Raw genomic sequence first — 22,352 nt, 5'->3', positions numbered from 1 at the left:
AGCTGCCCGTAGTACTCGTTCAGGGTACGCTCGTTGCGAAGCAGCTCGCGCGGTATACCCACCTGCAGCCGAACCGAAGCAAGCTTGTCGGCCACGTAGCGCCGCAACCGTTCGTCGCTGTCGCCGCTCAGCCATCGGGCTTCTAGCAGGGCTCGGCCGAACTCGTCCCGGAGATGGTAGAAAATCACCTTCACCAGCTCGTCATCGTAGCTCAGGCGTTCGTTCAGCTGGTAATGATGCTGGCTGTAACCACCGATACCGACGGTAGCGATACCAGCCATCAGCAATTCCTCACCACTACCACCGATGCCGTACTCGGCCCGGTGGTGTTGCGGTTCCTCTTGGTTGTGATGCTGATGATGCTGCTGCTGCTGCTGTTGCAGCAGCGACTGATGATGTTGCTGCTGCTGGGTCTGCTGCTGCAGCAATCTGCTCTGTTGCATCGCCACCTCATGCTGGGAGACGAGCAGAGCGCCACCAGCACCACCACCACCACCGCCGACGCCGCTGTGCTGCTGGTGCTGATGGTGATGGTGATGGTAGTCGTTTGCATCGCGCTGATCGTGTACGATCAGTGCAGGATTTTCTCGCAATGCCTCCAATCCGTACGGCATCCATTGGCGCACGACGTTCGTGCAGAAGTGCCACATCGGTTCGCGCGCTTCGCTTGACGACGACGACGATGACGACAACGGTGACATCGAGGGCATCGCCGCACCCGCACCATACAGCGTCTGCTCGAACTGGTGCAGCGAAACGCGAAATTCGCGCGACATGAACGGCACAAAGTGCCGGATCACCGACCACATGAAGTAGTTGTTCAGCACCTCCTTGTCGCTGGTCGTGATGATCTGCGAGATCGCCTTGAGGGCCGCAGGACTCGACACCATCACCTCCGTGTGCTCGGTAATCTTCTTGCTCTTGAACATGGCCTGGGCCGCCTCCAGAATCGGTAACTGTAGATGGTTAAGAAGTGGGGAAGATGGTTGCGGAATCCGGTGCGGTGGTTGATGTGGTTGGTACCTACCGACGGAGCATCGTTCACCAGCTGGTGCATGGTGCGTATTTGCGGCTGCGTAAAATTGCCAAGATCGGTCCGGCTGACCGCACCCAGCACATCGAGCGCGATCCGCTTCTCGTAGTTGTAGATCTTCTTCGCGTAGTCCTGCGCGTTCTCGGTCGAGGTCGAGATCATGTGGGCCAGTGTGTCCATCAGGAACGCGTGGTATGCGCGGATGATCTGCAGAAAATGTTAGAAAAGAAAAACGAGTCAGCTGTACTCACCCCCTCCTACCCTCCGCGATCCTTCAACCTGTACCTACCGGGTGTTTTTCGCTTAGCGCGTAGAACTCCTTGCTCGGCAGCCCCAGATCGCCCTCGCCCACGGTGATCATGTAGTCGTACGGTGGCTGGTTGCGAGTATCGACACCCAGCTTGAAGAACGGTGCCGCACCGTACTTGGGTTGCACGAGCTGCAGGTTCTCCCGCAGATCCCAATACTGCCGGTCCATGTCGATCATACGCCAACCACCTGCAAGCAAAGGAAGCCGGCAAGTTAGTGAAGATAAGTGTACATACAAGTGTAAGGTATCGAGTAATCATCGAGTGAGTCGAGTAAAGAACAATGTGTCAACAACCCTGTCTGTGCTGTGACCACCTTCCCGCCTCCGGCTGCCTCGCTCGGAAGCAGTTAAACCCGGCAGGCGCAGGTGGTGACGTGATCGCAACGCGGGGCGGGACGCTGCGAGCGGGGGAATGTCACGGTCGCCGCATTCCACGCACCTACAAACATGAGGATGTCCGTCGGTCATTTCCACTCCACTCCCGAACAGCATAATTGACTACACCTCTCCCACTCCTTTCTTCCTCCAGCTTCTTCCCTTTTCATCTCCAGACAACGTCGACAACGACAACGTGTCATCGAACGCCCATCATAGTCGCGCCAGCATCAGGGCTCGTGGTGGGTTTCGGCCATGATTTATGACTGTGTTTTATTGTCGATCACTCACACACATACACGCGAATACGCGTAGGCAGCTCTTCAGTTGACAGCCGAGACGAATCTCGGAGGAGTGGTTAATTGTTTTGGTCTTCCAGAGCATCATCCACGTCCACGGGGCAGCAGCACACCAAGCGTGAACCAGGAAGAAGCCAGCCATCGGCATCGGCACTTCGGTGGCGGGAAGGGGGGGGGGGTAAAGGTCACTGTCGGCAGCCGCAGCACCGGTACGCACCACTCGGGTGCCGTTAGTGGCGGATAGAGCCGGCAAACAACAGCCACGAAAGGTGACGAAAGGAGCGACCGTTGGACGCAAAGGTCACCCGAAGTTGCGGCTGACCTTAACCTAGGTCTGACACCCGTTGGTGGCCGCACCACCACCACCACCACCACCAGCAGCAGCTACAGCAGTAACAGCGCAACCATTAGCGCAACGCGGAAAGACGCTTTATCGGCATCGGTCCAACGTGTGCGGAGGGCAGAGGCAGAGGTGTAAACTCACTTTCCTCCTTGCCGCAACTTCAGAGTGCCCGTGCATAGCGGTTTTTGGGCAAAGACCTTGAGCGACGCAGCAGCAGCAGCAGCAGCAGCAGCAGCCGTAGCCGCAGATGAGATATCGGGCGAGCGCGCGCTAGAGTCCATATCGGTCTCGGTTTCTAGGACGCCGTTGCACAGCCCGTCTGTACGGTCGATATCTGTGGACCTTGGCGCACTACTAATTTCCGATCGCCGATGCCCCGACGCGATGCGCACGGCAGGATTACGCGACACTGCGCGACACAGCGAGGGGCGGCCGAAAAGCCGGTTTTCGATTGCTTCGCCTTCGATCGGCGGCTACGATCTATGCTAATCTGTAGCAGAGCGCGTTGTGCGCGCGTATGTGTGTGTGTGTGAGGAATCGGAGGAGGAAGAGGAGGAAGAGCGAGTTAAGGTCATTATCATCAGAGTGTCGTTTGTTAAGTCGAGCACACCTGTGTGTTGCACACCAGGCTGCTGGTGCTGCTGTTGCTGAGATGATGGTTGATGATTAGGAGTTAGGGTCCAGCGCAACCGCAGCTTGGAAGCCTGTCGCCCGGCAGTGGAGCGCGTGTGCTTCGAGAAGCTTCAACGTCAAGCGCTGCACAAATCGATGGCCACGTTGGACGTAATGGTACTCCCCCTTGTCCAGACTGTATTATGTAGGCGAAAAATATGCCGCAACCCCTGGAAAAATTCAACAGATAGAACTGTCGCTTCTTCATATCCGGTTCCGAGCCGGGGTGCGCGGCTTGCTGATCCCGGTTCGATCTTAGCTAGGTACGATAAGAAAACGGCATAAAATTGTAAAAATTATCCCAAAATTGGCTACCTTGCTCAACACTTGCGATGATAAAATTCAGAAGAGCAGAAGAGGTACTAAAATTTTCCAATCATACAAACTCAGTTCTGCTAGAAGTTCTAGAAAATGCCACCGTACATTGGTTTGGCAGAGTAAATCAAAGAAAACGTCCACGAAAATGACGTTAGGGTGGATGCAATGTTGAGTAGTGTGTGCGCAGCAGGTACATGAATCACCATTGTTTATCGGGCAACCGCACACTGTCACTCTCCGGGCAAGGGGGAGGGGAAGGAGGAGGGGGGATAGTAGTGCGGTCGCATGTAGCCATTGGTGGCCGCTTAGAGTTACCTCAGCGACGACCGGCGAGGGGCCCAAAATTGGCTAACCTCAAATCCGACAAACTGCGACTGCGGTAAGTCAAGCGCGTGGTGCGTGCGGATCAATCGAGCGCTCGGGTTCTGGAGGGGGGGGTAAAGATCTCTGGTAGGGAGGGTGGGAGGAAGAGGGGTTCTATGGCCACAGCAGTCGCGCGACAGTAGAAACCGAGTTATGGCTGAACCTGTCACGTCGAAGGCCGGGTCGGTCGTCGATCGTATCCGTAGGCGTTAAGGACCCCCCCCCCCCTCCCCATCCTCCTCCCCTTCACTCTCCTTCCCGTCCCCTAGGGCATCTCTTTGGTAATCAATAACGTTGTCAGCGTTCGTCTCGCTGTTGTACAATTGGGTATATACCCACCTGTGGTACAGCGAGACAACTACAGCCTTCACTTTAGAATCAGGAGACATTCCACCTTGCCATGCCAGGGACGGGGAGGACCATATTCATGACCGGTAGAGCGACATCCGGTGTCGCTGTTCGGCAGATCTTCCGCCTTGGCGTGTGTTAGTGTCGATCGCCCAGTAAAGTAACTCCTGTCCAGGACTCGGGAGACAACACCAACAACCACGGAAGAAGCCCCCTGGAAGTTTGGAATCCGTCCGTCGAGCTCGATAAGTGTCGCGCTACGCTCAACCCCCCCCCCCCCCCCCCCCTCGCGCACTTTTCCGCTCGCTAGCTTGCCCAACCGTGAGCCATGTTTCGGCGATTCGGCGATTCGGCGGTTTCGAGGAAGATGGTTCCCGGGGTAAAACAGGTTTCGCGTGGGCCACGCGGATAACGCGCTACCGAGCTGCTGCTAACTGGTTCTGGTGGTCTCAGCGCTGCAACTGCCGAATCCGCCCGTCCATCTTGCCCTTCCCGCGCAAACGGACCAGAAATGAAGATGAGTCCAGCGCGTCCAAACGCGTCCGGCAAATGGACGTTCGCCGCGACTGGGGTGATCTGAATTTTGTACTTGGACCGCAACAAGCGGGCAAGCGGGCAAGCGGACAGGCAAGCAGGCAGGCAGGCAGGCAGGCAGGCAGGCAGGCAGGCAGGCAGGCGGCAAACAAGGCGATCACGCAGCCCGGTCCGGTTTTTTGTGTGTTTTTCTTGACTTTTTTGCTGCTTCTTCGTTTTTTTTATTGCTTGATTGGTTGAGCTGCTCCATCCATGGTGGTGGACCGGTTTCCTGGAGCGCTCGTTTGGTCGTTTTTCGTTTGTTATTTTTGGCGGACGTCCCACGGCCTGGTGTCTCTTCGGATCGGCGGTTACGGCTGGCAAGAAGGATCCACCATCACCACACCACCGTTTAGGGTCTGGTGTTGTTTGTCGAGAATAGAATGGCAGCCACCACTCTGCGCCATCTCCTGCCAGGTGGCGTGGCATCGGCGAGATCGGGGAGATCGGGAAGAACGCGCACCTAACGATCCCGCCGCCGCCCGTACACCCGGATGGGCCGCCAGGATGTCGCAGGCCAGGCCCGGCCTGGACGGTGAATCCGATCTTTTTTTTTCTGAATTTCAAATGCAGAAGATGTTTATCCAAAAAAGGGAAACAGGCTCTGTTTGTTCTAAAATTCATGGATCGACCAATCGGCTGGTGCTGGTGCTTTTATCGCGGCCAGCTCGAAAGTTTAAATTTAAACGGCATCTATTAGCATCTTGGACGTTTTGCGTCTCCATGGCATGGGAGACCGAGACGCGAGACGCGAACGCTTATCGCGCTAAGATGTGTGTATAAATATACACACACACACACACACGCTCTGCCTTCATGCACCTTCCATAAGAATTTTCAGGATTAATGCTGTTAGTCATTAATGGCCCATTAAGAGACAGAGGATAGTATTTCAACGTTTATTCATCACATTACTAGCTGTACGTGAGAAGCGTGATCAGTCACCGCAAACAAACCTCAAACGGTGATCTTGCTTAAACGATGATTATGATGAGTATGATGTGGTAACTATTGTGCTGCTGTTTCCAAGGAAACGCAAACGACTGATACGTCACCGTCCATAACTGGTCCAATTGAATGGACGGGCGGAATTTTTCAATCGCACCGATTGCATATACCAGCAGGACTTCGCTAGATCGCATATGTCTTTGTGTACCTCCCCTCCAAAAAAAAAAAAAAAAATAGAGAACGTAACTGGGATCTTTTGATTTACTCTTACTGTAAACCTGACCTTGCACTGTCTGACTGCCATTATTTGTTTCGATTGTTTACAGAACTTCTTGTATGGCAATTTTTGTTAAGGATGATGATACTGTTGGTTCATTCCTGGGCTTGCTCTTCTTCTTCTTCTTCTTCCATCCAGGGGTTAAACGGGTTTTACTGTAGCGGCATGTGCGGCGTCGTGCGTGCAGGACACGAAATACGCGCGCGTTGGCGTCGGTTCGCAAGCACTCGCATCGAAGCACTAGCGAAGAGCACTCGTCGATCGCACCGCAAAGCCTAACTCAGATGCTCAAGTGTTTTCCGAGCGGCACGCACGCATACACGCGTCAAGTGCCGTCAGCCGCGTGTCCGCAACCGCTTGCTGAGGCTTTGGCTTTGCGGTCGCCGACATTCACTCCTCCCCCCCCCCCCCCCCCCCTGTCAATGCGCGCGAGCCGCGCGCGCGATCTGTATGATTAACTGATTCACACACACACACACACACGCACACACTCGTAATGAGTGTTTTGTCATCACCTGTCGGCGAAGGTGTTGACGCGAGCGCGCGCGCGTGTACCGTGGCCATCATGAGACATCGGGGCGAGGAAGGATGTTTTACAGCTCGGCAAAAGCGAAGACTAGACTGACCAGACCGGAGGAGAGGGCGTCACACATTGCACATGCACCCCGCTACCTTTCTGCGCTGAAAGGAACCTCCTCTTAGAGTTCCGTGTTTGATCCGAATTCCGAAGCGAGCAGACCAGGCGATTTCATCGACGACAACGACGACGACGACGACGAAAACGAAAAACGACGACGTTAGGCGACGACCTCGAACTATGTTTAGCTGCTGCTGCTCGGTGGGCGCATCCACCGCATGCACTCGGGCGCATTTCATGGTTTTATGCAAAATCAGTCTATCGCTTTGACATTTCGGCCCCGGTCCTGACCACCGCCTCTCACCCAAGGCAATCCGGCATCTCAGGACAGAACGCTCGGGGGAAGAGGGACTAGAACCACAGCGAATCTCGGCGGGCGAATCATATCATGCCCCCCCCCTCCCGCGCGCGCAGGCAACTTGAAACCATTTCGCACTGGTTCCTTTCCTGGAGGAATCAACATTTGAAATTCAATGCCTAGCTACCCCGCCCCTTTCCCACCACCTTCATCTTCTCACGCAACCCCAAAGGAGGGGAAAAGAGGAAGGCGGGGGTGGGGGGGGGGGATTTGCATAATTCATTGCTCTCTTCCTCCCCGCAAACTGCTCCCAGCCGCTCCAGCCGCGGCTATCCGGGGGCCAATCATAACCCACCAGAAACACACACACACGTGCACGCGCGCGCGCGAGTCACCGAATGGGGATTTTCGGGGCAGCAGCACCACTACCCAGCATCCGCCGCCAGGGGCTGTAGGAGGAAGGAGGCGAAGCTTCGTTTTTTTTTTTGACGAATTCGAAAGGTCAAACTAGCACCAGCCCGCCAGAACTTTGCTCGTTCGTGCGCTCATCGCGGACGCGCAGGTGGTGGCCGATAGCACCGATTAGAAAATGGACGAACGGGGCGGGGGGGGGGGGGAAGAGGCCGAGAGCCTATCAACAAAACCGGGCGGAAAAAAAACCAAAAAATAAAGAACAATAAACCCATGATGTGCGATCATTTTTAGATGCCCCGGGCTAATGCTAATCTTTAGCGTTATTCTTCCTTCGTTAACCTGCCTAATTTGTCTATTTTTTCTCTCTCTAGCTAGTCGCTGGAATGTTACCAGTATCCTTTCCTTATCTTTTCGATCCCGTCCTTCCTTTTCATCTTCTTTTGTTACATTGCTTTCATTTTCCTTCTTTTTTCTTTCTACCTCTCTTTTCCTTTCTTTATTCTGCCGCTCGTCCCTTCTCTTTTTCCTTAACCAACCCTTTCCTGTTCTTGCAATCTCTCTGTACCCCTTTCTCTAGTTCATTTGCAAACCCGCGAGTTTTCACTCTGGCGAGGAAGCATGTTTTCCAAGAATCCCAAATGTCAAAGCACTTGCGTCGATCTGGTCTCTCTATGAAAAAGTGTGTGTGTGTGTGTGTGTGCGTACAACGGGGAGAAGGGTATCGGATGGAGGTTTATAGAAGGTGAATCTTCTCCAAAAATCGATTGCAAAGCCGAAAGTATTGGGAGGGTGGGCGCAGAGGTACAATATTTAGCATACGACCCCCCCCCCTCCCCACCTCCCCCGACACACACACTCACACACTCTGTTCACTCTGCGCTCCCTCCTCTTCGGTTCTGCTCTGGTCATTGCTGATCACCAGAGCGCGTTCTTTGCACCGTTTCGACTTTTTCGCCCCACCTTTTTTTTTATCATCGACGCCTGATCGTTCGTCGTGGCCGCCAGCCAGCTAACCGATCGACCAACCGACCGACCGACCGATCGACCACTGTGCCTCTATCCACGCCCAGTTCCGAGCGGGCCACCACCGCTCTGATACGCCGCTGATATGGCTGGGCAGGTGGGAGGGGTGGGGAGCCCGCGACCGTTTAGAATTGCGCCCCCGACGATGAGGAACCGACAAGCGACAAAAAAAATGAATATCGCCAAAAAACAGGCTGCCGATGATGGTGATGGTGAAGATGCTGATGATGGTGTTGCTGATGATGGTGACGCTTGGGTGGGGCTGTAGAAAGAATGGCCGAAACACACATACACGCCGGGCACCAGAGCAGCAGCGAAGAACAGCGGGGCTAAAAAAGAAAAAAGCCAAAAATTATTAGTGATTCTTCCCCTCCTCCTCGTATTCTTACCCATACTCTTCTGCTTCTGCTCCCGCTGCTAGTGCTGCTGCTGCTGCTGGTGCTGCTTTTCCAAATACACGCCCGGACTACTGGTGTGATCTACTACAGCTTCCGATCGCAGGCCTTTTTGGGGGTGGGAGGGAGAGGAGGTTAGGTGTGATGCAGCTTCAGATGCAACGGCAAGGTGGAGGGCGTGGATCGTTTCCTCTCTCTCCCTCTTTCACTCACGGCCAGGGTTTTGTGCGCGTGTGTGTGCGCAAAGCAAGGAAGAAAGCCACATGGAAAGTCTGCACAAGGAACTCGCGGGTCGAACAACAGAGACGAGGGCGTCGCCCGGATTGCTTTGGACCGGGGGCTCTGGCTATATAAAAAGCGAAAGTTCTGTTCCATCGTCAGTTCAGTTCGCCATCGCGACACGGAGAAGTCCTCTCGGGAAATACAGCAGAAGCAGCAGCAGCAGCCACTCCTTCACTTCCAAAGTGCGACTCTTGCAAGAATCAGCAGCTGAGATGCGTGGATTCGTGGTAAGTACCGTGGATGGTCGCGGTCGCGGTTCCATTACTCCTCGCCACCTAGCCACCAGGTCCTGTCACGATCAACGATCAACCTGTGGCACCACACCTCATCAATCAATCAACAACCACCTGGCCGCTGTTGTTGCTGCTGGACGTCCTCCTACAACACTCTGACTGATGATGTTTTGTTGTCGCGTGCGTGCGCCCCGCGTTTTGTCGACTCTTTTCCAGATTTTCGCCGCCTGCCTGGCCGTGGCATCGGCCGACATTGGCCTGAAGCTGCGCCAAGCGGCAGCATCCGGTGCGAGCAGCTACGACGTCGGCCAGCAGTCGGTGTCGCTGGATTACGCGCCGACCATCTACCAGGACAGTAGCGCCGGTGCAAGCGCTGGTGCCCGCTCTGGTAGCTTCGGTGGTGCCTCGTCCGGATCGTTCGGTGGTGCCTCGTCCGGATCGTTCGGTGGTGCCTCTTCCGGATCGTTCGCTGGTGCTGGTGCTGCGTCCGGTGTCGACTATCAGGCCGGTTACGCCGCTGGACTGCGCGCTGCGGCCTCGGCCGGTGCATCGGCCGGTGCTTCGGCTGGTGCTGGTGGATTCTCGACCGGTGCTCGCTTCGGTAGCGGCGGATTTGGCGGTGCCTCATCCGGTGCCTCGTCCGGTGGCTTCTCGGGCGCCTCGGCCGGCGGTTTCGGTTCGAGCTTCGGTGGTGCCAGTGCCGGTGCCTCGGCCACGGCCACCGCAAAGACCAACGTCCGCTATGCCGCTCCGGTCATCCAGAAGCACTTCTACTACCATGCCGCACCGGAGGAGCCACAGGCGGCCGCTGAGGCCGATTCGCTGACCATCACGCCCCGCAAGCACTACAAGGTCATCTTCATCAAGGCACCGACGGTCAGCGCCAACGCCGGTGCTGCTTCCCGTGCTGCCAGCAAGACCGAGGAGAAGACCATCGTCTATGTGCTCGTCAACAAGCCGGCTCAGGCCAAGGCTGGTGCCGTCGCCGATGCCAGCAGCTTCTCGTCTGGCAAGCCGGAGGTCTACTTCATCAAGTACCAGGGCAAGGATGCCGCTCAGGCCATCGCCAACGCTCAGGCAGGCTCGTTCGCTGGCGCTGGTGCAGGAGCTGGTGCTGGATCGTTCGGTGGTGCCGGTGCTGGATCGTTCGCCGATGCCGGTGCTGCGTCGTACGCCGATGCTGGTGCATTCGGCGGTGCTAGTGGTTTCGGTGGTGCTGGAGGTTTCGGCGGTGCGTCTGGCTTCTCGGGAGCGAGCGCCAACGCTGGTGCCAGTGCTGGAGCGTCTGCTGATGGTTTCGATTTTGTTGATTACGGTTCGGTGCGTTCGGGCGTGTCGAGCGCTTCGGCCGGAAGCAGCGGTTACAACGCAGGCTTCACCGCGGGTTACACCGCTGCCACCACCGCCGGTGCCGGTTTCGCTGTTACGCCTTCCTACGATAGCGTCGCTGTCGGCGCTGCTGGTGCCAGCAACATCGTCTACTAGAGAGCGAATTTCGGAGCAGAATCCGAAGCCAAACAGGACCCACGGATGTTCTCGAAAAACGGATCACCTGACCACGGACCACGGATCACGGACCCAGCAGGAGTCTCTCCCGAAATACGTAGCATATGCGTGCCCGCACAAGGCACAAGTAACAAGTACCTTACGCATCTTCCCGTGCCCCCCACCTTTGGCACGTCTCTTCACCTTAAGAAGTCAATGATCGTGCGATCAAACAAGACGGATCGCGAACGGTCGCGATAGAACTACAAAGTAGATTAGATTTATATTTCTTTAAGAATCGTCCACCAACGACCAACGAAACTATCTTAAGGTGTTTAGCGAATGTAGGCAAACAGTTGTTCAAACGACGATGATAGGTGTCTTAGCCGATACGATTGCTACGACGCGCATATCTCGCATGGGCAGCATGGAGAGCGCAGAACACACGCTCACAAGCGATCGCCCGATAAGTGTAAGCAAAAGAAGAAGTCAACTTTGTAGAATAAGAAGCAATTCTCTCTCACACACACATACACGCACGTAAATACACATACGAACACAAATTACCATAACACGACAAAAATAAATAAAATCATTCCAACAAAAAAGTATTCAGTAATCGACTCGTTAATGTACTCCCTTCATTTGCTCCAAGCAGGGATGTCAATAAATACGATTCACGCAGATTGAGACGACTTGAGCAAGCTATTTAGCTAACGTGAAGAATAACTCAATCGAAGCCCAATACACTGCTGTAACAATTTGCTCAGCTCACCGTAGACCACATCTGTTGTAATTCCCATCTGCCTCTAATTATATCCACTCTATTTCCTTAAACATATTCCGACCGAATAATGCGTGACACATAGCTGATATGAACATAGCTAGCATCAGTTCGATTATCCAATGATAAGCCTCGCGCCACTCTTGTCTACCTGTAATTCTTCTATGGAATTCACCATGCTGCTCTCAACCGAGCCGCTGAACAACATTATGCAGGAAACTAGAAACAAATGACTCGCCAAACTCTCATCCAAATGTCAAGGGGCAACACTTGCTAAAATTCCGCACTATAGTATAGAAAAGATTGCAATCGTTAGAGCTAGCGTTTCGTCCATGATCACATAGAAACCGATACACAAATACCGGCAAACCAGTTCCGGCTACCACACAAGTCGCTTGTTTGGGAGCTACAAATTAAAATGCTTCTTTTCGCTAGACTGACTTATAATGACAGTAAGAAGATACAGTGTCATAGAATACATCAATTAATCTCTTTTTTACGTAGTAAACGAGAACTAGTTTGCTATTGTATCGTGGATTAGACAGAAAAAATAAAGATGAACTTATTCCATAGCCTTTAACAGTAAGTCGTTTGCCAAAACATTCCTTTTGTCGATATGCAAATACCACACTAGGAGTATGCGATAATTTCCTGCTTCACGTAAATGAAATTCCGTGAAATTCTTGATTATTGTGAGCAACCATTACAGGAATTTGTTAGTTCCCGAACTATTTTATTGTGTAATCAAATTTGAATCAAATGCTTAGACGACTACTCAACAGAATAAGAACAATGCAAAACAACGCAACTGGTTTAATCTACATAATGCTGCTAATCTCGCTAGCCAATATGGTTAAGAGCGATTGATGATCACCAACATCGTTGGCAACAGCGATCACTCTCACACTCAAAAAACTGGAACATCTAACTCGATACACACCATTTCACTGGACTAAAAGCAAAATGAAGAAAAAGCTGAACAAACGAGGACACACCAGGGAACCAAAGGTGGCGATTTCATTGCCACGAATCGTCAATCAAGATCAGTTCGACGATGCATCAGTAAAGGCTGCAAATATGCAAAATACCTACTATCGGCAATGCGTAGTGCCGAAAACGGTGGAACAACCGAAAGAGACAACTAATGAACCCAGATAAAGATGCTGCTTGCCAGGGAGGACTAGGTATATAAAAAGCGAAAGTTCTTTTCCATCTTCAGTTCAACTTGCTCGTCCGAACAAAGCAGTCTCCACTCGAAAGCTAGTGTTTCGAGAAGTCTAGCTGTCAAACAGTTCTACCACCGAGTATCTCCAGAATCCACAAAATGCGCGGATTTGTGGTAAGTTCCTAGTGTGCCTAGGAGTCTTCAACAATCAACTCATCCATCGGATGGATAGGACATTCAACAATCAACCAGCAATCGTCGTACAAGTCGTAGACCAATTGCAATAACCCCATTCCATTCCTGATTTTATTTTGCATTAACCTCATTGTGAACATATAGACACAATTTTAAGGTTATTCTGACTTCACTTCTTTCTTATTCTAGATTTTTGCCGCCTGTTTGGCAGTAGCTTCGGCTCAGCTGGGATTTGGATCCTCAGCAGGAGCTGATGCAAGGAGCTACAGCGGCGCAGAACAACCTGTGTCACTCGACTATGCCCCGACCTTGTTCCAGGATAGTGTCAGTGGAGCAGCTGCTGGTGCTAATGCTGGCGCCCGTGGCGGATTTGGAGGAGCTTCGTCTGGAGCAGCTGCTGATGCTTCTGCCGGCGCATCTGCTGGTGCTTCGTCTGCTGACTTCCAGGCCGGATACCAGGCTGGACTCCGTGCTGGTGCTGGTGCATCCGCTGGAGCTTCTGCTGGAGCTTCTGCTGGAGCCATCGGTGGTCGCGGCGGATTTGGATTTGGTGGTGCCTCATCCGGTGCCAGTGCCGGTGCCTCGGCTTCGGCTGCGGCAAAGACCAGGGTCACCTATCGTCCTGCGGTCGTTCAGAAGCACTTCTACTACCACGCCGCTCCTGAATCGGCTGTCGCTGAGGCTGAGGCCGATTCGCTGACCATCACGCCCCGCAAGCACTACAAGGTCATCTTCATTAAGGCACCGTCGACCAGCGCCAACGCCGGATCTTCATCCCGTTCTGCCAGTCAGACCGAGGAGAAGACCATCGTCTATGTGCTCGTCAACAAGCCGGCTCAGGCTCAGGCTGGTGCCGTCGCCGATGCCAGCAGCTTCTCGTCTGGCAAGCCGGAGGTCTACTTCATTAAGTATCAAGGACAGGCGGCCGCTAAGGCTGCTGCCAGCGCCTCCGCTGGAGCTAGTGCTGGAGCTGGCGGTTTCTCAGGAGCTGACGGTTTCTCTGGAGCTGACGGTTTCTCCGGAGCTGGCGGCTTCTCTGGAGCTAACGCCAATGCTAATGCCGCTGCTGGTGCCGGTGCGTTCGGTGCTAGTCGAGCTGGTGGAGCTGGAGGATTCGGAGCCGCAGGATCAAACGCATTTTCGGCAGCTGATGCCAACGCTGGTGCAGGAGCTGGTAACGCCGGTGCTTTCGGAGATGCTTCTGCTGCCGCTGGGGCCGGCGGTTTCGCTGGCAACGCTGGTCTCGGTGGCTTTGGTGGGAATGTCTACTAAGAGGTCCTAAAGGCGAATCTATTCAGTGCATTCAGTATAAAGGAAACGATTTTCCGATAAGACGTAGCGAACCTCGGACCCTGCACCGGAATCTCTCCCGAAATACGTAGCATATGCGTGCCCGCACAAGGCACAAGTAACAAGTACCTTACGCATCTTTCCGTGCCCCCACCTTTGGCACGTCTCTTCACCTTAAGAAGTCAATGATCGAGCGATCAAACAAGACGGATCGCGATCGGTCGCGATACAACTACAAAGTAGATTAGATTTATATTTCTTTAAGAATCGTCCACCAACGACCAACGAGACTATCTTAATGTGTTTAGCGAATGTAGGCAAACAGTTGTTCAAACGACGATGATAGGTGTCTTAGCCGATACGATTGCAATGATGCGCATATGTCTAATGAGCAGCATGGAGAGCAGAACACACGCTCGCATGTGATCGGCCGATAAGTGTAAGAAAAAGTCAACTTTGTGAAATAAGAAGCAATTCACACACACGGAAGCGAACGTGTATGCGTATGTAAATACACATACGAACACAAATTACCATAACACGACAAAAATAAATAAAATCATTCCAACAAAAAAGTATTCAGTAATCGACTCGTTAATGTACTCCCTTCATTTGCTCCAAGCTGGGATGTCAATAAATACGATTCACGCAGATTGAGACGACTTGAGCAAGCTATTTAGCTAACGTGAAGAATAACTCAATCGAAACCCAATACACTGCTATAACAATTTGCTCAGCTCACCGTAGACCACATCTGTTGTAATTCCCATCTGCCTCTAATTATATCCACTCTATTTCCTTAAACATATTCCGACCGAATAATGTGTGACACATAGCTGATATGAACATAGCTAGCATCAGTTCGATTATCCAATGATAAGCCTCGCGCCACTCTTGTCTACCTGTAATTCTTCTATGGAATTCACCATGCTGCTCTCAACCGAGACGCTGAACAACATTATGCAGGAAACTAGAAACAAATGACTCGCCAAACTCTCATCCAAATGTCAAGGGGCAACATTTGCTAAAATTCCGCACTATAGTATAGTAAAGATTGCAATCGTTAGAGCTAGCGTTTCGTCCATGATCACATAGAAACCGATACACAAATACCGGCAAACCAGTTCCGGCTACCACACAAGTCGCTTGTTTGGGAGCTACAAATTAAAATGCTTTTGCGATACTTTTAGTGCGGATAGCTCATCGAATATGGAACATGAAACATTGAACAATGTTATTCTTTTCGCTAGACTGACTGATAATGAAAGAGGAAAGATTCAGCATCATAGAATACATCAAGTAATCTGGCCAGAACTGCGAGGAATGAACCTATTATATAGTTTTTAATAGTAAGTCGTTTGCCGAAAAATTCTCTTTTTCGGTGAGATGCAAATACAACTCTAGGTGCACTTAACAGCCCTGCGTCCGTTATTGAAATTTCGTAATGTTCTTAATTATTGCAAGGTTCCATTGCAGTATTTTGTTTTACGGGTCAAAGTAATTGTTTAATTGTTTTAAAGGACGCATTATTTTATTGTATTTGTTGAAAAGACTCTTTCTGTCTGTAAATGAGTTTGCATCACATGTTATACGCCTAGTCAATAAAATAAAAGCAATGAAAAAAAGCAGTTGATTAAATCAACAATCTGCTAATTGCGCTAGTGTGTATGATTAAAAGCAATCGATGATCGCCAGCATCGTTGACAGCAGCCGCCAATGCTACTGGTTTGGCTATAGAGAGACACTGGGTGTGACATTGAAATAGTAGAAAATATAACACATGAGGACTTACGCAATTTCACCCCATCAGAAACACAATGAAGAAATACCTAAACGAACTTGGGCAGTTTTGGCGAACTAGCAGCTTGGTTGCTACGATTCTTTAGGTAAAACTGGTTTTCAAAATATATTTGCATCAATTAGAGGAGCAAAAAACTTCGTCGATAACTGATCTCTCAAAGTGATCCGTATACCCTCACATTCACCACGACGCTCCATTCAACGTTGTCTATTCAGCGATAGTAGAGAGGGTGATGCATCTGCAAAAGCTGCAAATATGCAAAACACTTTGAAATGAGCTATAAAGATCAGCAATGCGTAGAGCCAAATACAGCGAAGCAAGCCAAAGAGGAAAAAAGTTAAAACTCGATGAAGATGCTGCCTGTTGGGGAGGACTTGGTATATAAAAAGCGAAAGTTCTTTTCCATCATCAGTTCAACTTGCTCGTCCGAACAAAGCAGTCTCCACTCGAAAGCTAGTGTTTCGAGAAGTCTAGCTGTCAAACAGTTCTACCACCGAGTATCTCCAGAATCCACAAAATGCGCGGATTTGTGGTAAGTTCCTAGTGTGCCTAGGAGTCTTCAACAATCAACTCATCCATCGGATGGATAGGACATTCAACAATCAACCAGCAATCGTCGTACAAGTCGTAGACCACAAGTGCAATAACCCCATTCCATTCCTGATTTTATTTTGCATTAACCTCATTGTGAACATATAGACACAATTTTAAGGTTATTCTGACTTCACTTCTTTCTTATTCTAGATTTTTGCCGCCTGTTTGGCAGTAGCTTCGGCTCAGCTGGGATTTGGATCCTCAGCAGGAGCTGATGCAAGGAGCTACAGCGGCGCAGAACAACCTGTGTCACTCGACTATGCCCCGACCTTGTTCCAGGATAGTGTCAGTGGAGCAGCTGCTGGTGCTAATGCTGGCGCCCGTGGCGGATTTGGAGGAGCTTCGTCTGGAGCAGCTGCTGATGCTTCTGCCGGCGCATCTGCTGGTGCTTCGTCTGCTGACTTCCAGGCCGGATACCAGGCTGGACTCCGTGCTGGTGCTGGTGCATCCGCTGGAGCTTCTGCTGGAGCTTCTGCTGGAGCCATCGGTGGTCGCGGCGGATTTGGATTTGGTGGTGCCTCATCCGGTGCCAGTGCCGGTGCCTCGGCTTCGGCTGCGGCAAAGACCAGGGTCACCTATCGTCCTGCGGTCGTCAAGAAGCACTTCTACTACCACGCCGCCCCTGAATCGGCTGTCGCTGAGGCTGAGGCCGATTCGCTGACCATCACGCCCCGCAAGCACTACAAGGTCATCTTCATCAAGGCACCGACGGTCAGCGCCAACGCTGGAGCTTCATCCCGTTCTGCCAGTCAGACCGAGGAGAAGACCATCGTCTATGTGCTCGTCAACAAGCCGGCGAAGGCACAGGCTGGTGCCGTCGCCGATGCCAGCAGCTTCTCGTCTGGCAAGCCGGAGGTCTACTTCATCAAGTATCAAGGACAGGCGGCTGCTAAGGCTGCTGCCAGCGCCTCCGCTGGAGCTAGTGCTGGAGCTGGCGGTTTCTCAGGAGCTGACGGTTTCTCTGGAGCTGACGGTTTCTCTGGAGCTGGCGGCTTCTCTGGAGCTAACGCCAATGCTAATGCCGCTGCTGGTGCCGGTGCGTTCGGTGCTGGTCGAGCTGGTGGAGCTGGAGGATTCGGAGCCGCAGGATCAAACGCATTTTCGGCAGCTGATGCCAACGCTGGAGCAGGAGCTGGTAACGCCGGTGCTTTCGGAGATGCTTCTGCTGCCGCTGGAGCCGGCGGTTTCGCTGGCAACGCTGGTCTCGGTGGCTTTGGTGCTGATGTCCCGACAGTCGTCTACTAAGAGGTCCTAAAGGCGAATCTATTCAGTGCATTCAGTATGAAGGAAACGATTTTCCGATAAGACGTAGCGAACCTCGGACCCTGCACCGGAATCTCTCCCGAAATACGTAGCATATGCGTGCCCGCACAAGGCACAAGTAACAAGTACCTTACGCATCTTCCCGTGCCCCCACCTTTGGCATGTCTCTTCACCTTAAGAAGTCAATGATCGAGCAATCGAACAAGACGGATCGCGATCGGTCGCGATACAACTACAAAGTAGATTAGATTTATATTTCTTTAAGAATCGTCCACCAACGACCAACGAGACTATCTTAAGGTGTTTAGCGAATGTAGGCAAACAGTTGTTCAAACGACGATGATAGGTGTTTTAACCGATACGATTGCTATGACGCACATATCTCGCATCGCGACGCGTAGGGAAACGAAGAAGCCAACTTTGTTTTATAAATAGCACACAGAAAACCATCAATAAAACCGTTCAAACAAACAAACAAACAAACAAACAAACTACGGAATGGCCTTAATTCATGCTGCTTGCCGCCAGGGGCACTCCTAAATTGAGAACTCTCCGAAGCATCCTTCCAATGTTAACAATAAAACAGTAATTCCAAAATCCTTTTCGCATCCTTGGCGCTCGAACGTTCTGTTGCCCACCCTGCCAGGCCTTCCCCCCCACCGCCCCATTTTCCGGCCGGATTCACGTTTCACGAAAACACTCACGGAATGAGATCAATTCAGGCCCTAAATGGCCCGCGCGATTAATGCAAATGTCAAAGAGCGGCCGACTTGTTGTTTGTCTTCTCAGATGGATAGATCGATCGGTTGATGATGATATCGGGCGCTCGTCTCGCAGTAGTCGACATTAATGAGGATAAAAGCGTCAGATCCAACAAAAATAATAATAAAAAAAACAACCGAAATGGAGGGGTGTCAAACCAGTCCACGGGCGGAGCACGTAGGCAGTTTGATGCAGCAACTGGTGGTGGTGGTGGTGGTGGCGGTGGTGGCGGTGGTGGCGGTGGTGGCGGTGGTGGCGGTGCTTCTGCTATGCCAGCAGCTGAACAAACCAATATTTGACATTCAGGGTTATCCGAAATGTCGTTCTGGGAAGGATGTTCATAGCATGGAAGCTGCGTCAATGGGACCGCCTAAGTAGATCATATTTCTCATTCCACCAGTGCAGGCGAGGCGGGGAGCGTGCAGGTGGTGGTCCTGAAAAGTCCACAAATCTCGCCCGCACTATTGCCATGGCGAAAAGCCGACGTCAGCCGCGTTATCCACAGCCTTAGCGTGCGCGTGCGTGTGTGTGTTTGTGTCCTGGGGTGGAGTGAACGATTGTTTAAGCAGTTCTGTATGCTCAGGTAGACTGCATACTACCAGCCCGTGAAGCAACAGCAAACAGCACAGTCCTGAGCAAGAACCGAAGATTAATGCCTCTTCCGGTTGCTCGCGATATGCTTTGACGTACTGAACGCCCCGGAACCTACAATCAAGCATCTGGGCCTGTGTGTGCGCGCGCGCGCGCGCGCGCCTGTGTGTGCGAAATGCATCCGCTGCGTTCGGCGATGCGATTGCTCATCGATAATCGCCCACTTCACTTCTCTGTCGCTCTGATCGCTGCCGCACCACAAGCTGGTGATCAGGTGATGATGATAATGTTGATGATGATGAAGTTGCTTAGGGATGATGTTGCGCCGCTTCAGATCAATACCCGTAGTACGGGAGGGTGGCTGTGCCGAGACCGGGTGGTGCGCGGGACCTTCAATCGTTTGTGGTTAGCCAGCTCCGCATCAAGCCGGATCGGGTTTCGTGCGTGTGGAGCGGATCATCACCATCATCAACAGCAGCATCAGGCGAGTGATTTGAAATCATTGTCTCCAAGCAACGAACGCACACACACACGCACGCTGTCGCCACACACACACGCACACACACACACACATACACAAAAGGGCAACACTGTCGACCGACGGCACGGCAGCAATACTATTTGCATAGTTTTTCGGGCAATCGAATTTCGCTGTCACAGCAGGAGGGGGAGCGGAGAGGGGAGGGGGAGGGGGTTGCTGCTTCGAACCGCGCCCCACCCATTGGAGGATGCGCGCGCCGCAAGGTGTCTTGCCTTCTTCGTCCTCCCCCCCTCGCTGGAATTCCCATCGCTCAGGATAGTCTGCATTTCACATGCCGTATGGTAGGATATGACGGTAGGTGTAGCCGTGGTGGTGGTGGTGGTTGGTAGCGTCGGATCGCTAGGAACGCATAGAATCACCCGCGGCTCGCTGATCGTCTCGATCAGTCGGTACGGCCCCCCACCACCAGCACCACCAACCCTTGGGTGGGCAAGCGGTGGTAAGGAAGCTATATAAAAAAGCGAAAGTTCTGCTCCATCTTCAGTTCAGTTCGATCCTCGCGCTAGAGCAGCAACCATACTACCTCTCTGCGGGAGTGTGTTTTTGGTACACCGCTTTGCCACAGCTATTCAAATACAAGCAACGAACGTCTCCTAGCCCCCAAAAAAAAAACCCGATCCCCCTCTACCGAAGACGACGATGCGTAGCTTTGTGGTAAGTTGAACAACAACAGTTGAACAACCGCGACACAACAACTCCCGCAAAGCCATGCCCCCCGGCCCGCGAGCGTCTTTCGCTCGATTGTGAAATACCAAAGCCGGGCTCCGGGGCTCCCCCAGGCTTGCCGCTGATTTATGGATTATTGGCGGAAGAGAGCGAGAGACCGACCGATCGTCGCTATCCAGCAATCAATCGACGACAGGCGGCGGTGGCGCGACTCGGCAGCCGCGCGGTAGCGCAAGCGTTCATCAATCAAACTTAACGCCGTGATCCGCCGAGTGTGCACCCGGTCCGGTCCGGCCCGGCGTGGCATTAAGGCCCTGTTGTTGTTGTTCTATTCCACACCCCGCGGACCACTGGCCAGACTGTACTCTCTAACGTAACCCGTGGAACCACTCGTTCCGTTCTTTCCTTTCCCTTTCCCCTTTTGTTTCTGGTAGGTTTTTGCCGCCTGCCTGGCCCTGGCAGCGGCTGACATTGGTCTGAAGCTGCGACAGGCAGCGGAAGCTCGCGCTAGCAGCTACGACGTCGGCCAGCAGTCGGTGTCGCTGGATTACGCGCCAACGCTCTTCCAGGATACCGTCAACGGTGGAGCGACGGAACTGCGCTCCGGTTTCGGTACCGGTGCGTTATCGGGTGCATCGGCCGGTGCCACCGCCTACAGTGGTGCTACCGCCGGAAGCTTCGGCGGCTCGAACGCTGACTACCAGGCGGGTTACGAGGCTGGACTGCGGGCCGGTGCCTCGGCCGGTGCTTCCGCCGGTGCTTCCGCCGGTGCCGGTACCGACACTCGCTTCGGAGGCTTCGGAGGTTCGTTCTCGGGTGCAAACGCGGGTGCCGGTGCCAGTGCCGGTGCCTCGGCTACGGCGCAGGCCAAGACCAACGTCCGCTATGCCGCTCCGGTCATCCAGAAGCACTTCTACTACCACGCCGCACCGGAGGAGCCGCAGGCGGCCGCTGAGGCCGATTCGCTGACCATCACGCCCCGCAAGCACTACAAGATCATCTTCATCAAGGCACCGACGGTCAGCGCCAACGCCGGTGCTGCTTCCCGTGCTGCCAGCCAGACCGAGGAGAAGACCATCGTCTATGTGCTCGTCAACAAGCCGGCGGTGGCCAATGCTGGTGCCGTCGCCGATGCCAGCAGCTTCTCGTCTGGCAAGCCGGAGGTCTACTTCATCAAGTACCAGGGCAAGGATGCCGCCCAGGCCATCGCTAAGGCTCAGGCCAACTCGTTCGCTGGCGCTGGTGCCGATGCCGGTGCCGTTGCTGGATCGTTTGGTGGTGCCTCGTCCGGTTCGTTCGGTGGCGCTTCGTCCGGTTCGTTCGCTGATGCCGGTGCTGCATCGTACGCCGATGCCGGGGCCAACGCGGCGTCATACTCCGATGCCGGATCATTCGGAGCCGGTTTCGGCGCTGCCAACACACTGTCGGGTGCCAGCGCAGGCGCTAACGCCGCCAGCCTGACCTCCGGTGCCACTGGCTACGATCAGTTCGATGTCCGTTCGGACGCGCTGGCCGGTGCCGGTGCCGGTGCAGGCGAGTTTCTGGGTGGTGCAAGCGGTGCGAGCGCTTCGGCCAACGCCGCTGCCTCGGCCGGTTCCGCGGCCAACCTGCAGGATACGGTCGTGTACTAAGGTTGCAAGCAACCGAGGATGCTGCTTTCGTCAGGTCAGGTCAGCAGAAGAGCATCACAAAGATGAGGAAGTCCTCAAACCCCACTCAAAGCACGGCCACCGTACCCAACACGTACCCAAGAAGCAATGTATCGGATGTAGGAAAGGCAAATAAACGGCAAACAAGACAATAACACACGACATCGAACACAAGAGATCCTTGAAATGCGTACCCGAAGAACCTGACCTGACCCCCCCCCCCCGCGCTTGCTACCACGCATCCTCCACGCAATCACATCACAGCGTATCGTAGCATTGTTGTTGGTTTTATGGTCTCCCGCAGCCTCTTCCACTCCCACTTCCAGTGTCATCATCCAAGTGTCGCAAGGTAAATCTAACCGCATCCCCCTCCCCTCACTTCGCCCCCTTTACCGGTGGCCTTTGGGTGGCCACACCTGGGCGAG

At 53.1% G+C, this 22,352-nt stretch overlaps 2 protein-coding genes across 4 annotated transcripts in view; one reads left to right on the top strand and one right to left on the bottom strand.

The window, feature by feature from the left end:
* Nucleotides 1-22,352, bottom strand: part of LOC125948203 (protein gone early) — a 51,403-nt gene that overhangs the window by 3,007 nt on the left and 26,044 nt on the right. For both annotated transcript variants that reach the window (XM_049674042.1, XM_049674050.1), the window contains 3 exons: nucleotides 1,323-1,531; nucleotides 1,028-1,240; nucleotides 1-956 (listed from right to left, as the gene is read on the bottom strand). The exon at nucleotides 1-956 is cut by the window's left edge and continues 294 nt beyond it. In XM_049674042.1, coding sequence (XP_049529999.1) covers nucleotides 1-956; nucleotides 1,028-1,240; nucleotides 1,323-1,531 — 1,378 coding nt within the window. The remainder of the gene's footprint in view (nucleotides 957-1,027; nucleotides 1,241-1,322; nucleotides 1,532-22,352) is intronic.
* On the top strand, nucleotides 8,984-22,079 carry LOC125948285 (fibroin heavy chain-like). Of its 2 annotated transcripts, XM_049674213.1 has the most exons (3): nucleotides 8,984-9,135; nucleotides 9,358-9,993; nucleotides 21,274-22,079. In XM_049674213.1, the coding sequence occupies exons 1-3, from the start codon at nucleotides 9,121-9,123 to the stop codon at nucleotides 21,907-21,909; spliced, it is 1,287 nt and encodes a 428-aa protein (XP_049530170.1). In that variant the 5' UTR covers nucleotides 8,984-9,120; the 3' UTR covers nucleotides 21,910-22,079. The 2 variants fall into 2 exon arrangements, with proteins under 2 accessions (XP_049530170.1, XP_049530179.1); XM_049674222.1 differs by lacking the exons at nucleotides 8,984-9,135; nucleotides 9,358-9,993 and adding an exon at nucleotides 20,107-20,266 and having other exon boundaries at nucleotides 20,713-22,079.

Source organism: Anopheles darlingi, chromosome X (genome assembly GCF_943734745.1).
Source record: "Anopheles darlingi chromosome X, idAnoDarlMG_H_01, whole genome shotgun sequence".
In the NCBI taxonomy this organism is placed as follows: Eukaryota; Metazoa; Arthropoda; class Insecta; order Diptera; family Culicidae; genus Anopheles; species Anopheles darlingi.
The sequence above is the reverse complement of the archived record's forward strand: the minus strand, read 5'-3'. Positions and strand labels throughout refer to the sequence as shown.

Excerpts from the sequence above, each read along its gene's own strand:
- LOC125948285 (XM_049674213.1), top strand. Across the intron at positions 9,994-21,273 it reads CGCCCCGCAAGCACTACAAG|ATCATCTTCATCAAGGCACC; the intron begins GTCATCTTCATC and ends AAGCACTACAAG.